Below are 21,626 nucleotides of genomic sequence, written 5' to 3'. Positions count from 1 at the left end.
GTCAATGTAAATATATATTACCCTCATTATACCAATTTGGCAATTTTTGCGTATTTCACCAATAACTCAGCATAAACATTCACTCACAGTTAAAGCCCTTTTGAATTTTTGAACATATTAGCCCTAATTTTAAATGTCTTCCCTTATAATGCACTCATTCATGTTTCTTTTAATTCATGCTTATCATTTATGGAAAGTAGTGAATCATGAATATAGCATTAATTAAATGTTACATTTAGTAACTGTGGAAGAAATGGGTTGGGCTATTGAATTTAATAATCTGTTCAGGAAGCGTTCTTGGCCAACTGTGCTGAAGCCGTGCACAAGACGTTCCATTCATGGGCCGTTTGTGGGTACCAGGTTAGAGTGTGTGAACTTCCAAACACTTCATAAACGGCCTAGGAAATTTGTCAAGTTCTAAGTCAATATCTGATCCTAATTTTGCTTAGAAAATTATGAACACAATGATGGTCGTTTTCCTTAATTCGTGGTGATATGTTAATGATCATCAATTATGTAAAATAGTGAATCATGGCTAAATTATTTCATTTAGTAACTGTGGAGGAGATGTGCAGAACTAAAATAAGGAAGCGTTCATGTCCAACTGTGCAGGAGCCGTGCACAAGGCGTTCCATTCATGGGCCGTTCGTGGGTACCAGGTTAGAGCATGCGAACAATTCCCAAACACCTCATGAACGGCCCAGGAAATTTTTCAAGTTCTAAGTCAATATCTGATCCTAATTTTGCATAGAAAATTATGAACACAATGATGGTTGTTTTCCTTATGATCAATTATGTAAAATAGTGAATCATGGATAAATTATTTCATTTAGTAATTGTGGAGGAGATGTGCAGAACTAAAATATGTGTTCATGAAGCGTTCAGGAAGCGTTCATGTCCAACTGTGCAGGAGCCGTGCACAAGGCTTTCCGTTCATGGGCCGTTCGTGGGTACCAGGTTAGAGCGTGCGAACAATTCCCAAACACTTCATGAACGGCCCAGAAAATTTGTGAACCGTTTGCACAGTACGTGCACAGCTTACGAACAGTTAAGGGAACAGTTCATTTTCACCAGGGTGCCAGATTACCCCTATGAAAAAATTGTATAAAACTGTTCCAAATTTTTATACATTCTTATACATTGCCATGGCAATGTATAAAAATTTGAAACAGTTTTATACAATTTTTTCATAGGGAGTATCTACTGCCTTTTGATTTAGAAGCCTGTATTTTAGTCAGCTGAAGTGAAGGAGCTAAACATAGGCAAAGTGGTACAGATAGTTAACGACAGCCGCATCTGTTTCTCCCGTTCTCATGATCATTCTCAGTTCGAACTACACTTATTCTGTCTCATGTTCTTGTTCACTGATCATAAAGTTCCAAATATTGTAAGGATTAAGCAAAGTGTCCAAGAAAGAAATATTATCAAGGTAGATATATTTAAGTTCCAGCACTCCAATAACAAACTATGGAGTAATGATCCATTGACTGTTGTTAACAGTGGAAGTGATTGACCATCTATTTGAGCCAATCCTCACACCACGCTTCCTTGTACAAGGTAAGGATCACTAAAGATCACGCATGCTTTCTAGAAGGACTATTATAGCAAGGCTCAAGATAAATAGCTAGAATATGAAATCTTAATGTTTGACAGAACAATCCTCTGCCCTGAAATATTATCACAAATATAGCCTCAATATCCCTAAAATTGATATCTTATTGTGCTTCTTAATCTCTACCACAATACTAGTTCCAGGGCTTACTATTCAGTCAGCTACTTTAGCTTTGCTGCCTGCCTCAGACACCAAGTACTTAGTCTAGGCAGGCAACAAAGCTAACATTAGAATCACTTGGATTGTCTAAAGTGACGAGAGAGACTCACAACCTATACTACCATATTTGGCCAAATTTCATGATATCCCATGGTATTTTTACTTGGCTACTGTGTGCACCCTCACATTAAGAATTTATTGGAAATAATTCCAACACCCCTGATGAATCCCTCACACCAAAGGTTGACCATTATTTTCCCACAGTTTACCCAATCCCCTTCTATCTGAGGCATTAAGAGTTTTCACCAACAGTTTACTGTATAGTTTTTCACATCCATTCCAAGCTATGGAAGATCGCTGGAAAGGGCAGTATTTCTCCAGAGCTTTTTACCTGTGGAAAACCAAGCTTATTCTTCAAGTTTAGAACAGAATCATAAGAACAATTCCACAGAGAAAAAATATTGCTGCTTTTGTTAAGATAACAACTATACTAAGTGGAAATTGTTCTGAGAAAGGATATTTATCTAAATGCATCATTCAATGAAATTAAAGCCATGGTTTATAGGTCTAAGGAATAGCAAAAGAAAAAAAAATGTCCTCTCACTCAAAAAAAAAGGAATGGATTAAGATATCAGTAAGATACTGAAGATGGGCTCAGGGAAAAAGAAAAAAAACTAATACAAGTTCTGGGGCAACAATTAATCTGGCTACATCTCCAAACAGTAAAAATATGGTGTGACTAGGAATAACCCATAACCTTCTTGTGGGGCATCATTGTCTATCCAGTTGAGCTAGATTGGAATGTAATGACACATTCTGCACACTCTACCCGTCACACCAGGCCTCTGCCGATGACAATTTCTGAAGGTGCTCAGTTCTACTGGAATCATTATGAATCTCAAAAATTATACAGCATCTAATGTAATAAATGTATATACAGATATAAATCAAAACATGAAATTCAAAAATCAATAGATATGACGAATTTAAGTATACCGGGAATAGATATGGGTAATGCATGTACAAAAACTGATTCAAATCAGTCCAAAATAAAATTAGATTCTGTTTCCCAGACTTAGTCAAGTTCACTGTTGTAAGTCCATGCAAGATGTACTACCCACGTAATATTTATCTGAATCAGTGGCATAACTATAATGTGGGGGAAGAGAGTATAGATCCCCCTCCCAAGCCTCGGAAAATTTTAATTTAAACTCCTCCATTCCCTCCTCACCTCAATGCATATTCCTAGTTACACCAATGATCTGAATGAATTTTTTTGCATTAACCCTAGTGAAAAATATTCATCATAGTACACTAAGCAGTAGTCAACTTCATTCAATATATCTGAAACAAAAGGTGGAATAATTTGAAATAAAAATTCTACTCTTAGTCTACCTTTCTTTTTAAAGTAACTTCAGCAATATCATACATTTACAATGATACAAGCAGTTAAGTAAATATCATTAGATAACCAAATACAAAATATTAAAACAATTCATCCATTTTAAATTTTGACCTCTGTTTAAATCCACATCAAGGTATAAAATTATAAAATCAATGCGTCAATGGATAGAAAAATATATTTTCTCACTCATGTTAATGTAAAACAATTTATAATATGATATTGGGGGTGATATAGCAATAATTAAGCATTTTTTGGTTCACAATACCTTTAAGCATATACAGCATTTATGAGAATTGTTACAAAATAATGCTAATGATGTGGTATCTTTAAATAATTATGAATATTCATAATAGGCCTCGAGGAGATGACAGCTCACTTACACAGTATCTGAGCTGAAGGCAATCTAACTCCCTTTTAATGAGGCTAAAGTAACAATCTCCCAGCTGATTTTAGCATTTCCGTAAATAAGTACAATGCCACATTTATGAAATGAGCATAAGCTAAATTTTCTTAGATTATTAAGAAATATTTTTTACAGTTTCCAGACTAGATTAATACATGTATCCACATCTTAAAAATAATATTTCCATGCTATTTAACAATATAATACAAAATATCAGGTGGAATGAAAGACAATCACAATAAGTCATACTGGATGCAGTACTAATGTACTTAAATTATTGACTTGGTTGCAATTTTCAAGTCCAATCGATACGCAAGTCCCACCTGTTTCTTCTTGAAATAGATTTGAAGGAATTGAAATCACAACGAGTAACTTGCTTGCATTCCCAAACTTTGAGAGACCTCAAAGGTCCAGGAAGAGTGAGCAATGAGTGAAAAAATTGAGCGGTTAAGTTATTGCACTGTTCCAACTCCATATCTCGGAGATTCAAAAATCTTTGGCCTTCACTCAAAACTTCCTCCAAAAGTTCATCAGTTAGCACAGAAGACTCCCGAATAAAAACAGACTCTAGAACTGGCGATGATAATAGACTCTTCATGTGCACCGGAGGAAGGTCCAGTGCAGGCAAGTCTTGTGGGTTCATCTCACAATTTGCCCGGCTGAAAAAAAAAGGACTCAGTAAAATATATGCATATTCTAATTAACCAAATCATATCCAAAATTTCATTCTCCTCACATGTTGTCCTTAAACATATTTGAATATATCTTTCATATGCATGCTTCTTAAATACATTGCAAATGGACAACAGGACAGCTATAGCTATAGATATGAATTTTTAATACCATGCTGATGGCTACTAAAACAGAATAAGAATCACCAAACCTCAAGAAATTACCCTGGAAAAAGAGAGGAAAAGCGACATGAGAAGTCATAAAAACTTAGGTATAAATAGAGGTAAAAAGAGGTGATATTGCAGGGTTAGGAACGCAGTGAAGTTTATCAACATTATCGACTGCCCCACAGAATATCTGTAAGTGGAGATTTTAAGTTAAAAGTTTGACTTGTCACAAACTATGTAATATGTATTAGTACAAAATTTAAGCTGATTAACAATATACCATTGATTTTTGAATACCAAGTGATCAGAAATAGTGGATAATCGCTACGTAATACAATCCATGAAGCTTCACGTGAACATGAGAGAAAGAACATCCATTGCATTGAGAATGCTGTGATGAATTTCCTTACCAGCATATTGTTAAATAATGGATTTAGAGCAGTAATTTTATGTGAAAGCTGGATGATTTAGAACAGGGGTTTTCCGCCTTTTTAAATGCAAGAGCCAAAAATCAATTTCACATCGTCCAGAGGGGCACACTGCTAAGTTTCACTTTACAGCCACATCAACACAATAAAATAAAAACATATAATTTCAAAGTGCAATAATATTTATTGGTTAAAAGCTCAATCAATGAATGCGATTTTTGACATTGCTTATTTATGACAAGTGCATCGATATATATTTTATGCTGTGTGGTGCAATACAAAAATTTTCTTTAGTCTCAAAGGGCCACAAGAAATTAGCCGGCAGGTCACGGGTTGAAGACCATTGCTTTTGAGGATGCATCACTAGAGTGGTCCGAAAAATTTCTTTTTTCAAAGTTGCAAAAACAGAGGAATTTTTTGGTTAAGTGTCATTTGGAAATGAACCCCAGAAAAATTCAGCTTGTTCGCATAATATTTCACTCTACCTTATCACATTTGAAAATTTTGGCAGCATTTTATAAAAAATTGCCAACGTCACTGATTATGCGATTTAAGACAGCGACACTTAAGTACAACCTGGAAACTTAGGGAATTACAATGGTAAAACTTCGATTTTACATTTTTTTCTTGATTTTACGTAGTGCTGTGATTTTTTCAAGGATGAAGTTTGAATTCATCATTATTTACCTAAAGCATGTAGTATATTTCTGTACCCTGAAAACAAGGTATGTAAATGAAAATGAGGAGAAGCAGAGCAAAAATCACAAATTTCATGCTATGGGGATGAAAAACATATTTTGGCATTTCTAAATTTTAAAACATAAGGAATTATATTAGAGTAATGAAATACAGTGAAACCTCGATATAACGACACCCCACGGTGCACTAATAAACACTCGCTATAGCGAATTGTCGCTTTACCGGAGGTGGAGCAAATAATAGCCAATATACCTGTTGCGAACAGATATACAGGAACAGGAGTGGTGCGGCGACAGATAAACATCTATTCGATACAAGTAAGCATAAATCAAGACGAAAGGCGATGTTTTTTTGCATCACTAAATTTCCTTACTCAAATAACGACTAACTATTCAAACAATTTATAAGCGCCGCACTGAATAAAAATCATGCAAAGCATTGTTTCGTCAATCATTATATTTATCGAACGACAGTTTACCACATAAATTTTAGACTGAGCACTACTTTAACTTCATTTCTAACAGATCGCCAGCAATTACAGAGGTTAAGGAATCTTCATGAAAGTCTTCCGGCAGTGAAACTCTCGCTATGGCGAGAGCCAACACCGAAAGGGTCTCGTAAAAACGAATTTTTTAACACGCTTATTATAGGGTCAATTGACGGTGCATCGGCTATCTCTCGTAATAGCGGGGGTGTCGCTATATCCCGTACTCGCTTTAACGAGGTTCCACTGTAATTTATAATTCTTATTCTATCCAATATTGATAAATATCAACAAAATATTAAGAGATACGTATATACAAAATTAGGCCATTACAAAGGTGAGTGGATAGCCACCCAGCCTGTGGGTAGGGTGATATGTGGGTTGCCTATGGAAAATTCTCTTGGTATTGTGTATCTGAAGTGTCATGTGTAAGGACTCTTGAAAAGTGGAACAAATATAGCCACCTAGGAAGTAAGTATGGAGATGTGTGGCTTGCCAATGGCATATCCCCTTGATAGTGCGAATTCAAAGCAAAATGATGTAGGAACCCTGAAAAGTGTTAAAAATATGTAGTTGAGGAAAAGCTGTAAAAATGCAGATTAATGTTCTAAATGAGCTCAAATTTCATGAAAGAGGAGTTAAAAGAAAAAATGTATTTAACAGTTGCAATGACTTTATAGCAATAAAATATACTGACTCTTCTGGACCTTAACACCTAGTTTTCTGATTAGCAGTACGTATCATTGAACTATAGATGGGTGGTGACACTGTTTTATGCAAAAATAATAACAATTGTAAACAACTGCTTACTGAGACTTCTCTTTCCTAGAAACCTTCCTACCATGATGGAAATGCCAAGCCTTGTTTGAAATGACAAAGTTGCCTGGCCCAAGTTATTTTTCAAAATTTCATCCGGGACAAATTGCGTGCTGCAGTATGAAGAATTAGCGATTACTTTTTACCTCATTGAAATGTCAGCAATGCTCCAACCATCCCTATGCCATTAGTGTAAATTACCATGCTGCAGTGTAATTGCCATCACTCTGTAGTCATCTCATAGCAACGTAAATACTTCAGCTTGAAATCAGTCATTGAACTCGATAATTTATCCTAAAATAACTCTTTTTGCAGACACAAGGAGCAATTAATACCCATCAGTCATAGATTACGTGGAAGGCCTAAGAATGAAATTTGTACAATGCAAGACAAATTCCCAGTGCGACCAATACACCCCAACCCCCCCCCCCCCCCACAAACACCATCTAGGAACACACCCAGATATCTGGTCACATGCACTATCAGACTGAAGATAGTGAAAAGTTTTTCCTTCACTACATCTTGCATTCAGTTATTATTCTAAATTCTGCTAAAATATTGTGGTAACAGCTAAAATCTCTTTAATTTTGCAAATAAAAAGTTATTAGCAAAACTTAATAAAATTTTTCCAACATTATCAATTGCAAGTTTAAACTAATCTAGCCTTCAAGTATCAATATAACAACTTTAATGGTCTTATGATAAAATTCACAAAAAAACATATTTTCAAAATTTCAAAGTCCCTACTTCGGCCATTAAATTCACTAAATATGTAATGAGTTAATCAATTGGAATCAAATAAAAAATTGACAACCAAGTATCCATTGACATGGGTACATCCTTGGAAATACGCAACACACATTGTAAACATGTAATGCAGTAAATGGTACTTAAAAAGATACATATGTAGGTACTTTCACTTTTAAAGGTTTTAAGGCAAAGTTTATGGCACCACTTCTGCTTCTCTAGGAAATTTAGATTCTCCTACTCATTTTGTTGTAATTGGTTACCCACTGCAAATAGTTTGTCTTGAATATACCGATATCCAATCACAACTTTGTCATTATTTCAATTTATGTCGCATTAAATGATTATTTTCTGTGCAATTACTAGATAATTTCCCCTTTTCCCTTACGGATAGCTCCTTGCAATGCAAATCTTATAAAGCGTAGCATCAAAACCAACAAAGAAAAATAGAACAAGTACGCAGTAAATGCACAAGAAAAAATCATATAATCCAACATAATGATACAGAATGACAAATTTGCAATGATAAAACAACTAACACTTCTTTACCAAGGACAGCAAAAAGAGTACGGGAAACTAAATTTCCTTGACAATCAGGTGATTCGTGTCTAGCATGTGGCTGCATCAATTAATGCCTTATTTATTCTGCTTCTTGGCTCATTTAAATGGATATTATTAGAGATGGGTCGAATAGCAGATTTCTCGAACTCTAATATCAAATTCGAATAGAAAATCATAGCTTGAATACTCAATTATCTCAATTTTCGAATACCTCGAATACTAGACTTGCACAAAGCATATTAACCCTTTTACTGCCACCAGGCCGATGTATCGGTCCTCGCTGATTGAGTGAAAATTGCCATTTGATTTATCGGCCCGAATTATTTCACTTTTTTTTGTGATTGTGGCCTTTTCAACGGCTGTAATTTATGTAAACCCCCATAATCTATCCATGGTTATAAGATGTATATATATCTTGAGAATTGGGAAAAAATCTAGACTTATAAAATAAAATCAAGTAGTTGAAAAATTTTTAAATCTGAAATGTGGCTAATTCCGGAAAATAACCTTGGCAGTCTTCGTACATCCCATCTGAAATGGGCTGGCAGTAAAAGGGATAAATGTCAAATAAATAATATATATAAATAAATAGGTTTAAACCAAATACATTTTAAAAATCAACTTGAGCTGCCAAAATTTTCGGATTTTCCCCCGATCATTTTCGGTTCCCCACATCGAACAATATCTGTTCACCACTCTTTTCCTCGATTTTGATATTGTTCGTCAACTTGCCTAAAACGGCACTGCATGCACTAAACGATAAGAGTCCTCTATGTTGTTTCCGAGTCAACTACCAACGACGTGCGTTCGACAGTGTATGGCGCGAAATTCGAAGTATTCGAGATCGTACTTTTACCATAATTATTCAAGATCTCAAATATCGAATAATTTCTAGTATTCGAAGTATTCGCGGATACTATTCGCACATCCCTAGATATTATGTCTACCAGTGACACAACAAGTTTATTGGATGGGTCATATTTCCTTTATTGTCTTATTGAATCAAAAACTGAAAAAATATTTATCAACTCTCTATAAAATTTACATAGAAAGAGCAGAGCAGTAACCGAGAAGAACAAAAAATAACTACCATTATCAGTTTTTTTTTTCAAAAATGAGTAACTTAAACTTCCTGAACTCCACACTTTATCATGCTTATATACTGCTCACTCAGACCTCAAATCAAAAGAAGTTATTGTTATTACTATGCTAAGATTACTTTTGATGATTTGAAGGAGAAAAGAATTTTTATGCTATTACATTCCATAGTAAAATGGAAATCAATGACATTACATACTTAGCACACTTACCTCAAGTCATGTAAGGTCGTAAGGTTAGAGCACATGCATACTAAGTTGAGCTTTTTCAAAGAAGAGAAGGGTGTTCCATGGAATGTAGACAGTCTGGAAGACATATTTTTGTATCCTCTATTAAAAGCTAGGTTGAGCTCTCGCAGAGATGGACAGCAGATGCCAATGACTCCAACATCAACACCAGGAGGAAATTCACCAAAGGTAATGACAGTTAGTGATCTTCCACAGGCTTGCAACACTGGAGCTACTGCATGGGAGAAATAGTCCATTTTTCCAGGGTGATTTTCATCTCCTGTATCATCTATAGTCATATTGAGTGCACTCAAGTTCTTGAGTTTTGAAAACGATAGAAGATCATCTGGATTATCTTTATATCTGAAATACATAACAAGCACTATTGAAACAAAAATCTTTATTGGCACTTCGGAGATTGAGATGATTGATCCACGTTAAGTGGAAGCCCGTTTTAGCAAGTACGGCATTTTACGAGAATTGCATTTTAGTGAGTGATAGTCTTTGTACCACCAAACGGCCTATGTTTTACAAGTTAATAATTCGGATTTAGCAAGAATAGTTCCTTCCCCTGAGTCCACTTTGTATTATGACAGATATTTCTTGAGGGCGATGCACCCCTGAGCAACCATCAACTATTATCATTAAACAAAAAAATACAAGATGTGTGTCAGATCTACAACACCTAAAGCCAGTTACGTCCAAGCATTTATGTAATTTACGGTCTTGAGTGCGCTCTACGTGCTTATATTCTTTTGTCAGGCACAGTTATCCGAGGGAGGGGAATGGGAGGATGGTGACATTGGGAGAGGGAGTTAGTTCCCCCATCCTCTTTGGCTGGCTTTGTCGCTAACACACTACGTCTTAAGCACAGGAACTTATATTGCAGTGAAACCCCCTCCATCTCTTCCCATGTTACGTATGGAAGTGGAAATCACATCACTGTCATAGTGAGATTAGCGCCCTTACATTGACTTTTGACTGACCAAAAGTTAGAGCAACTTTACTTGTTGCTGTATGCAATCCAGCTATCTATATTTTGATATTTCATTTATGATAAGGAATGCGGTTTGATCAAGACATCATCAGCTATTGCCGTGAAGGAAAATCACAGTTATTACCAAGATAGTAAAATAGCAATCAAGCTTAGGTTAGCTAGTGACGACTCAGCACCATAAGCATAAGTAAAATATTTAGATCATTGCAATCACTCTCCAAAAAAATTTAAGACTATACAAAGGTGAATTGAATTCACCCGATTCTTTGAGCACGATTAAAGGCAGAGGGCTGACGGGGCCTCAGCATTCAGCAGAGGAGAGAAATCGAAAAACTTCTACCATCCCATGGACTGAATGCGCCCAATCACACGGCAATGGTTGGGGTGTGGGTAAGGGGTGGAGTTAACTCGCTTGGAGCGGCAGAGTTTACTCAGTCTCAGGGGTGTAGTGGTGTCAGGTGGTTTGCACGAGTGCATTATGTCCGGGGAAACGTAAATCTTTGGACCTTAAAATCAAAATTGAAATTACAGACGAATGCAGAAGTAGCAGGACTTCAAACACTGATATCGGGAGGCGGTTTGGTGTCTTGCCATTTACATTGTTCACAATATTAAAGAGCAAAGATAAAATTTGTCCAGCAGTGACCAAACTAGGAACACCTAGCAGCCAAAAATATTTGTGGCAAGGGGAACATCCAGAGATGGAATTTGCACTATTCAAGTGGTTTTGTCAACAAAGGTCTGCAGGACTGCCCATAAACGGTGCAATATTAAAGACGAAAGCTGACTACATCTCCAATGGGGAGAAATATCTTTGACCACTGAATCATTCTGTATTTCAGCAAACATTTCGATCAATTTTCTCAACTAACTGATTTACTGGTTAAACATTCGAAAACTCGACAAAACTAATATTGATGGCATGATGTATTTGGAAAATTATCCAAAAACTTCCCCCACATACCAAACATGTGGATTCTGAATACATAGGTAAACTGTTTTTACAGCTTTCTTCGGCGATCAAAAAATATAAGACGGAATAAAATTACCGATACTGGGGGAATCAATATAGAACAACCTCGATAATATGAGACCTCACCGTGCTCAAATAAAAACTCATTATTGCAAATTGTCGCTGTACCTGAGGTGGAGCAAATAATAGCTGATAAACCTATTGTCAACACAAAGATAAGAACAGGATTGGTGTGGCGACGGAGACATTTCTATCAGATAAACTTAAGCATAAATCCAGACGAAAGGCGATGTTTTATGAGCCACTAAATTTCTTCACCTTAATAACTAACAGGCCATTCAGTTTTTAAGCAATGTATGGAATAAAAATAATGCGAAGCATTGCTTTTTCGATCATTATCTCAATGCACAACCGATGAAGCCATTTTTCTATGTATTAAGTGCATTTACATGATAATTCTATTATTTTTGTATTTTCCACTGGAAATTTAAACAATTACTGATAAAACTGTATCATGGTTATTAAATGCCTCAAATGCTTCCTTTGGTGCATGCTTATTGTTCCTGTATGTTCCACGAAAGTTATGTGAAATAACACGTCCATTTGTTTCTGCAGACGAAAATGGTGGAAGGTGATGGAACGATCCTGCCTCGGAACACCTATTCTTTCATCCAATGTAATATCGTCATTATCTACACTAAACAGTCTCCTAAGCATTTGGTAATATAAGAAAACATATTCAATTGATATTATTTCATGAAAAATATAAGGCAGATATTACTCTGATGTCACTTTTAGCAATCTGCAAGAAACTGCGACTAACTATATGCATGGGTAAAAAACAAAAATAATGATATTAACAATATTAATGCAACAAAGAAATTAAATGTATCTGATGGACCCAAAAGCCAACAAAACTTACAAATATGAACCTATTGATTAAAAATTTGCAATAATGACGGCGAAAAATGAAAAAGAATGCAGAATTTTTTAAATTAAATAAACGAGAAGTGCAGCACTAGCTTTCCACATATGTCATTGCTAACAGTGCATTATCTGCCTCTAGAAGCATCATTGCAAGAAACACCCCATACTGCAAGGGTTTTGTCGGGGAGTAGGTTGCAAAAGAGTTCCCCCTCATCTGTGTTATATCAAATAACATGTTTATATCGCAGGCATCACTAGCAAACATGAAGGAAGATAATGCTTTTGTGCTTTAAATTAGTATAACCAACCTTTTGAACATTTGAAGTTATCGATTCTTAATCTATCACTGAAATATTTTGCTTTAGCCTTGAGCATAGCCCCTTTTTCAGTAGTTCCAACAGATTGAAGTGGACAAAACCACCCGAACAAAGATCCTTCTAACTCTTCATGTTCCGCATTCCTGGGGCGTTTTTTTTTTTTAATTGTGAAGAGCGAATAGGAAGATAAATAAATAATGCCACTCTTGGATTGCTCCATTATTTTAATTTTTTCGCATAAACGTGTTTTGCATTTTTTGGCCAGGGTGTCTACGTTCAAATGCACCTATTCACGCATCTCACGGACCTGCGGGTATGCTGTCGACTGCTTTCTGCCGTCCAAGGAACAAAAGAAGATGAAGCATTCTCAAATGTTAATGTCACAATATTTTCACCAAAATGAACTACTTATTTATCAAACAACATATTACCAAATGAATTTGAGACTGAGCTCTCCATGTTGACTTCATTTCTAACAGATTGCCAGCAATTACAGAGATTAGGGTGAAGGTTTTCTGGCGATGGAAACTCTCGCTATGGCGAGTGCCAACACCAAAAGGGCCTCGTGAAAATGAATTTTTTTTACATGCTAATCACAGGGTCAATTGATGGTGCTTTGGCTATCTCTCATAATAGTGGGGGTCTCACAATAGCCCATTACTCACTTTAATATGGTTCACTGTATTTTATGAAATTGAAAGTTTCTTTCTTTAAATATGCTGATACTCAACTAGATTTCGCCTGATAATAACTCTTAACCTGTTTAACTTTGTTAAATACCACGGAAACAAAAGAAAAACTGTAAATTCAAACATTTATGAGACTTTGGTGGGTTATTTCAACACCTTCGGATACAGGGAGCGCTTGGTTTAGTGAGTCATTTCGGAGGTATTATGAGCACTCGTTAAACTGGGCTTCTACTGTACAATGTAAATAATTTAATCATGAAATTATATACAATAGACTCTCCTCTTGTCAGGACTATAACTCAGCTTCATAATAATGAATCATTTACAATAATGTTGATAATGTATTGATGAGTACTAATTATGATTTTGGCATTGATGTAGCAATGCCAAAATCATAATTAGTAATTCACACAATGTTAGTTACCAGAAATCTTATTACTGATGACAAGTAAAAATTGTAATATATCAAATGGAAAATTGTAACTTAATAGGAATCAATCACTCAAAACCAAAGAAGACCTCAGTAAAGAATAAAATAACCATATGGTACTTTCATGTGAAGGAATTAAGTTACCTGTATGACAATAAATGAGCTTCTGTAACACAAGGGCATGTGTCAGCAGCCACTGACAATGAGACATCCACTGAAGTCCCTGATGGGGAGCTACTTCCCGAGCGATAATCTGCCACAAGAGATCGGAGGTGATACTGAGGTATTGTTGCCCCAGCTTTCCAATCACTACGATGCATGTTGTTCAGTACTGAGACCAATTTTGGATGATTCAAATGTTGAAGATATGGCAGGTGGCGCAGTGCTGATTCCAGTCCCAGAGGAGTCACCTAGCAAAATGAAAATATGAATAATATGTAACACCATTTTCATAGCAATTGAGTGCTAACAATCCATTATAATGGAGGTGGAAGCCCAAAAATATAGATAAAAAAGATGGATCATATCTAAGCATTACAAGAGAACTTACCCTAAATAATACTTTATGAGAGATCAAAAAGTTGGCTATATATCTTTTACAGGGTTCCATTTTGAGAAATGATCTATCCTCTTGATATCAGTGAAGTGTATGGGTCAGTCTAACTTGAAAGCATCATGCCTCAAAAATCTGAGTGAACATATTCCACATGGTTACGTAATTGAGCATCATTCAATGTGCATACTAGGTAGGCATACAATAAAGTGGGCAGGACCATTTCAGTAATTAAATTACTCTACTCCTAATATTTTTAAATTTTAATAAAAAGTACGGTTAAAAAAAACCAACCATGCCAGAATCTTTGGTACCTAACTACATACTCTATTTGTCTTAAAAATAAGAGACTTCAGAAGAAAATCACTCCATGATGATTACACTTACAATCTTCCCATATGAGTAAAACAGTACATATAAGCTGTTATGAGGATTGTATAAAAAGTAAGCTCCAATTAGGTATGGGGATTAAATTCAATTCATTGAATATCTTTTACTAAAGTAATCCTTGGAACATGGGTTAACATGACTAACAACATATCATAGCATGAATGCAGCCATTTCTTTCACCATTATAGTGGCCTGCCTATATCAAAAGTCTGCCTATATCATATATTGCCAAAAGTCCCGTGGAGATGGACGACGAGTGGATTCAACAGGGCAACTGGCGTGTGAACTCAACGAGGAAAACAGCTCCTTCTCCACCCTTGTTGCCGCTGCGTAACAAATTTGAATTGTTAAATCAACTCCCTGAAAACAGTGATGTGCAACATTGTGAAGACCATCCTGTTCCTGTACCCCCCAAAAATGTAAACAAGTGTCTTCATCGCGTAAAAGTGAAGCTGAAATCTATTCTGCTGTATTCGGACAGCCATGGCCGTGGTATTTCGGCTAAAATTGCAGCAACCGAGGTTAGTAAAGTGTACAATACTTGTGGTGTAGTGATGCCGAACGCCGGGATCAAAGAGATCACGAACTCCTGTGAAAAGATCTCACATAACCTCACCAAAAATGACCACATAATCATCATGGCCGGCACGAACGATGTGTACCTCAATAAGGGTAAAGTTGTTGTTCACACCATGAGTAATCTGATGTCAAAGCTTTCAAATACCAACGTAATAATTGCCAACATTCCTCATCGCCATGACCTTCCTGCTACCTCATGTATCAATGTTGAGACTAAAAAGGTAAATGAGGATCTGCTAAAACTTAGTACCAACTTCGATCATGTAACAATGATTGATACAAATAGCCTTGACCGTTCATTCTACACTTGTCATGGTCTTCATTTGAACAGTAAAGGGAAAAATCATCTGTGCTCAGAAATAATTAAGTGTGTTTTGTGACTAGGGAATCCCAACTTGGTGATCACAAGAAGTGCTCCTCTTGAACCAACATCTGGTAGGGAACTCATTAATCTTGCTGTCCTGAATGTACAATGTCTCCGAAATAAAATAATTAAATTAGAACTATTTCTCAACTCAGTAAATTGTGATATTCTGTGTATCAGTGAGCATTGGCTTCATGTTGATGAAGGTAGCCTTTATCAGGTGGACGGTTTCAATCTTGCCTCAATTTTCTGTCGCTCTCATCATATACATGGTGGTGTGTGCATATTTTTATCAAAGAACCTTCAATTTAAAGTAATCGATACTACTAGGTACTGCATTGAACTGCACTTCGAAATCACAGCTGTTATTCTGTGTGTATACAATCTCATTGTTCTCTCCCTATATCGGTCACCTAATGGCGACCCTGAAAAGTTTCTTGAACAGCTTGAAAAGGTACTATGTCATTTAATGCAGTTTAATGCTAACATTGTAATTGGTGCTGATTTAAACATTGATATGAGATATTCCTCTAAGAGTAGCAGGCAACTGTCTAATCTCCTGAGATCTTTCAACCTCTATTGTGTAAACAGTGAACCCACGAGGAACAATTCATGTATTGATAATGTGATAACCACTCTTAATGTTCATGCATATAACCTTACTGTCATCGATCCTCTTGTTGCAGACCATATGGCCATACTCTTTCAGTTGATTGCAATTAACAATAGTCCACCTAGGGAATCCAGCACTAGGTACATAAGTCCAATCACCATTCACGGCCTTGAAGTCTTTAAAGGCCTGCTTGGTGGTGTGGATTGGACTAGCTTACTCTCACACAACGACAGTCATTCAAATTTCTCTTTGTTCTTTGAAACCTTAATCTCCCTTTTTAATGAATCCTTTCCCAGAAAAGCTGTCCCAGTCCGAAAATTCTTTAAATCACGTGGCCACTCAAACAATCCCGAGGTCCAAATACGCAGGGAAAGTGTACTACATGCCTATCATGAGTACAAGCGACTACCCACTGAGGATTTGAAACAAGTGTATAAAAGATTGAATAAGGAGTATCATTTCGCGGCAATAAAAGCGAAACAAAATGCGAACATGGATTTCATTAATAGTGCCTCTAATAAATTCAAAGCTGCCTGGAATGTGATCAATAGGGAAAAAGGCACTTCTATAAACAGATCTCCTATTACAATTGATCCCGATACCTTCAACAATCACTTTGTCAATTCCGTGGACACCACATTATCAAAAATCACAAATAACAGGTGTGATGCCTTAGCACTACTCAATAAACACCTGATATCCCCTCCTAAATTTCAGTGGCAATGGATTAGTACGAGGGATATTTTCAATGTAGTAAAAAAATTTAAAAACTCCACCAGTCGTGACATCAATGGGCTTTCCAATGATCTGATTAAGTCCATAATACATATTATAGCTCATCCTCTATCTATTATTATTAATGCCTGTTTTTCCACTGGATACTTCCCAGACTCCTTAAAATATTCTAAGGTCATACCTGTCTTCAAAAAAGGAGACACTACTCTTCCCAACAGCTATAGGCCCATCACCATTATATCAGTGATCGCTAAAATAATAGAAACTATTGCCTATACACAAATTCTAGTACACTTTGAGAAACACAATCTCTTCACCCCTTCCCAGTTTGGATTTCGCCCGGGGAAATCCACTGAATTGGCAGTTGAGTCAGTGGTAAAAAATTTATCAAGGGCATTTGAAGACAAGCAATGTGTCTCACTCACACTTTGTGATTTAACCTCTGCCTTTGACTGCGTCAATCATGCTACCCTCCTGCAAAAACTCCAATACTACGGCTTTCATAACAGTGAGCTGAAATTCATGACCTCTTACCTCACTGATCGAAAGCAGATGGTACAAGTAAATTGTAACCAATCTGATTTTCTTCCAGTGAAACATGGAGTTCCTCAGGGGTCCGTCCTTGGTCCTCTCTTGTTCCTTATTCTAATCAATGACCTACCTTACAATCTTTCTATGGACTGCATGATATATGCAGATGACACCACTCTGGTGCAGAAATGCAATACTCCTAGCCAAGTCAGACTTCTTACAAAAAAGGCAATAGAAGAATCTCAACTCTGGTTTACAGCCAATAATCTCTTTCTGAACAATGGTAAGACACAACATCTTACATGCTGTCTTAAAAGTACTGAGCTAAACAATGATCCTGTCAGGCTTCTAGGCTTCAATATTGACGCTAAATTGACAGGGAATTCACATGTTTTCCTAGTCAGCAAAAAACTCTCTAGGGTTTTGTACTTATTGAGGAAACTTAAAACCTGTATCAATGTAAAGTACATGAGATTAGCCTATTTTGCTTTTTTTCATAGTATTCTTGCCTATGGTGTTCGACTCTGGGGACATGCAAAAGAAACCAAAGAAATTCTAAAACTGCAAAAAAAAGCATTGAGGATTCTGAGTGGTGCTGGGCCCCGTGACCACTGCAGGCCAATTTTTAAAAACTTTCATATCCTCACCATCTACAGCCTCTTTGTGTTTCGCAGCATTATGCACATTAAAGATAACTTAGATACCTACCCCATTCGATCCACCATCCACTCTCATGACACTAGGGCTAAAAATAGCCTAAATACTAATTACTGTAGGCTGTTTAAGACCAACAACCAGTCTGACAATTTGGGAGTAAAATTATTTAATAAATTACCCAGCAAAGCCAGATCAGTGAGCATCACTAGACTGAAAAATGTGCTGGAAAAGTGGCTGTGCAATTATCCACTGTACTCAATTCATGAGTATTTTGAGCTGGACTTTTCTTCTCTTTTATTTTAAATGTAAATTTAAATGTAATCTTTGTAATGTATTTGTTTCTAATGTTTTAATCCAATGTACATGTTTTGTATGTTTCGTTGTATTGAATGTTTTCATAAATGTGTTGTATACAGCATCCGCGAGGGCCAATCCTCGCCGTGGATGAATAAAGATAAAGATAAAGATATCTACCAACATCTATTCCATGATTTGGGACTTGATGGAATGAATAATAGTTTATAGTGTTTTTAAATTTGAAATTTTATATTTTGTAACCACATTCAGGGAAAAATAGCAATAACAGCAAAATAAAATGGCACTTCCTTGCTTGATTCTACTCAGCTCTTAATTAAGATATGAAAATGAATCAAAGAATAACCTACTGCTACATCTTTGAACTTGACATCCAAGCTGTCATACATTAAGCCCACACACATAACAAAATGATTGTGATAATTCAACATATGATTGACGTTCAAGGTCTACCTACACCTTGTTGTCTAACAAGGAGACATAGTGAGAGTTATGTTCGGGATGCCGATGTTATTTTCTCCCTCCACAGCTGGCTCTTGCTAATGCCTGAATAAGGCACTGAGGCCCAACTGTATGAAAACAGGTGCGAAAGATAGACAAAGAAGACTTCAGAACGGCTTGAACAGGCTGCTGGAATGCAAGGTCGTTTCACTTGACAGGCTATAAAGGGTAGGAGGGGAAACTGGCAAGGGTCAGTAACTGAATGTGATGATAGTCAATGGTGTTTATTTGGTGAGAAGAGTAGACGCTATAAATATATGAAGAGGTAATGACTGGGACGAGGAGTAGCACATTACCTTTAAATTTATAAGTAACTATTCACATACGTTCTCAAATTCGCATGGTTAGGCACCATTCGGAGTGCCATTTAAAATCCATAAATTAACATGAAAATAAAAAAATCGCCAAGTAATTAAATTTAACAAATGGGAATGACATTTAACAGTAATTTCTAAAATTATGAGAGAGAAAAAAATTAGCATATGCCAGGACTCTAACCTGGGATGCACATACATATGCACATGGCAAAAGTCCCTGGACGAGGGCCTCTGACCACTCGACCACCATGGTAGTTGAGAGGGAGTAATTACTCAGGGGAAGTCATGGCACGAGAAATCTTGACATGTACATTAGGGCGGATCGTAAAAATCGATTTTTTTCAAATCCATCTGGCCCAATGAAAAAAAGTTGTGGGACCGATCAAAAATAAGGCCTGAAAAATTTGAGACCTCTAGGTGAACCCCTGACCCTCGCTCAAATGCAATTTAGGGGGGGAAGGTCGAAATTTGAAAAATTTAGTATTTTATGGTCATTTCTTATGGATTTTGCCGAGTTACCGCCCTATAGGGCAAAAATTTCATGCATTTTGACGTATCTGCCACCGTTTAGCCACAAAATGCCTAATTTGAGTCCGCGAAGATAATATTCCAACGCCCACGCAGCGTCGCGGATTCAAGAGCCGCAGGCCGATCCCCTCCCCGCTCGGCTCTACCCTTCCCACACCTCCAATACAGCAAAATTCATTCCGCGTATGCTGCTAGGAGGTCGTTTATCTTTGATAATATAAATCGGAAGATGGTAGAAGGTAATAAAGGAAGCTTAGTGAGACGACTTCTCCCTTATTAGGCGCCTCGTCGGGGTTAAACAAATCGATGTTACCAACTTTTAGAGAAGTGATGAAATAGTTTTAGATCCGAGAACGCAGGAAAGGAGCCTACGGTCCATGAAAAGGCCTCTGGAGTGGCTATAAAGGTGTGCTAACTTCGGATATGCGATAGGAGCCCGTCGACACCTCTGGGAAAAGGACGGGACGAGGGGAAAACACCCCAACGCTATAGATGCGAAGGGGGCCCTACTATTAGCGAAACCAAGCATAAGCAATTAATGTTCCAGCGATTCTAGTGGATTTTCCTATTAGGAGGAAAAATCCATCGATCGAATCGCTAGATGAAAACTTTCACATGTATAAAGGGAAATCAAATATCAAATTACTTATGTTATTCATCGTTCTTCACATTTGTTATTTTTCTCTTTGCTGATGCACGTGTGGTATTGAGGGGCGCCAGCTTGGTAGCGTACCTTCTGAACTGTAAGCACAAATTTTCATTATTTTTTCTATGCCGTGTTCTTAAATGTTTTTATTATTGCTAATATGAGCTTTAGATATATTTTTCCATCATTCTGGGATATTTTGGGTAGGAAAAGATGAAATGGGAGCTGAAAAATGAAGAAAATAAGTGAAAAAATTGCGAAAAAAAGGAAGGTTGATAATTTTTAATACGTTTTTTTAATCATTGACGGAAACTAATCCCCCCAAATCTACATCCTTACCATTAATTATCATTTGATGAAATCTTCTCGGGAAATCAGCCGGGTGATGATGGCCATTGCTGCCAACGTTTCGATGGCCTTCTCTGCCATCGTCTTCAGGGCGAATGAAAGGACAGACACCCCTGGGAATTCGCCCTGAAGACGATGGCAGAGAAGGCCATCGAAACGTTGGCAGCAATGGCCATCATCACCCGGCTGATTTCCCGAGAAGATTTCATCAACAGCATTCGCCGGGAAAGAACCATATCCTTCTTCATTAATTATCATGTTTTAGAACTTTTCATCTCTCAAAAACCTAATAAGAAATATAAATGCTGATATAATCCTTTTCATTCCTCCAAATTATTGCAAAAGTGATGAAAATTCGAGGGGGGGCTTCCCCCTGAAAATGGTGGGTGATGGAGGAAAACAGATGTCATATTCGGATTCAGGAGGTCATTGTACATAAGAATCAGCAGGAATGGTACCAGGGCTCGAGAAAAAATTATTTTTTGCCGTCCAGTGTTATTGAGGGAAGGAGAGTATACCACAATGACAGACTTCTAAGTGTTCACACCACATTGTGATTTGTGATGTGCCCTTGTCCTTCTTTCACACCACCCACTCTGTTTCCAGCCAATTGAAAATTCAACAGACACCCCTGGGATCATACTACTTGAAGAAGTTCCTCAAAAGAGTGAATCCCTTTCACCAACTCCCACCACATCTCATGAAGGGAGAAGAAATTTTCCCAAAAATGCCCCCACC

At 36.9% G+C, this 21,626-nt stretch overlaps 1 protein-coding gene across 1 annotated transcript in view; it reads right to left on the bottom strand.

The window, feature by feature from the left end:
• Nucleotides 1-3,155: 3,155 nt before the first annotated feature.
• Nucleotides 3,156-21,626, bottom strand: part of LOC124159203 — a 34,499-nt gene continuing 16,028 nt past the window's right edge. Inside the window, exons 6-8 of the mRNA XM_046534851.1 lie at nt 13,956-14,221; nt 9,464-9,841; nt 3,156-4,238 (exon numbers count right to left, since the gene is read on the bottom strand). Of these exons, the coding sequence (XP_046390807.1) occupies nt 3,875-4,238; nt 9,464-9,841; nt 13,956-14,221 (1,008 nt within the window). The 3' untranslated portion in view covers nt 3,156-3,874. The remainder of the gene's footprint in view (nt 4,239-9,463; nt 9,842-13,955; nt 14,222-21,626) is intronic.

Source organism: Ischnura elegans, chromosome 5 (genome assembly GCF_921293095.1).
Source record: "Ischnura elegans chromosome 5, ioIscEleg1.1, whole genome shotgun sequence".
NCBI lineage: Eukaryota > Metazoa > Arthropoda > Insecta > Odonata > Coenagrionidae > Ischnura > Ischnura elegans.
The sequence above is the reverse complement of the archived record's forward strand: the minus strand, read 5'-3'. Positions and strand labels throughout refer to the sequence as shown.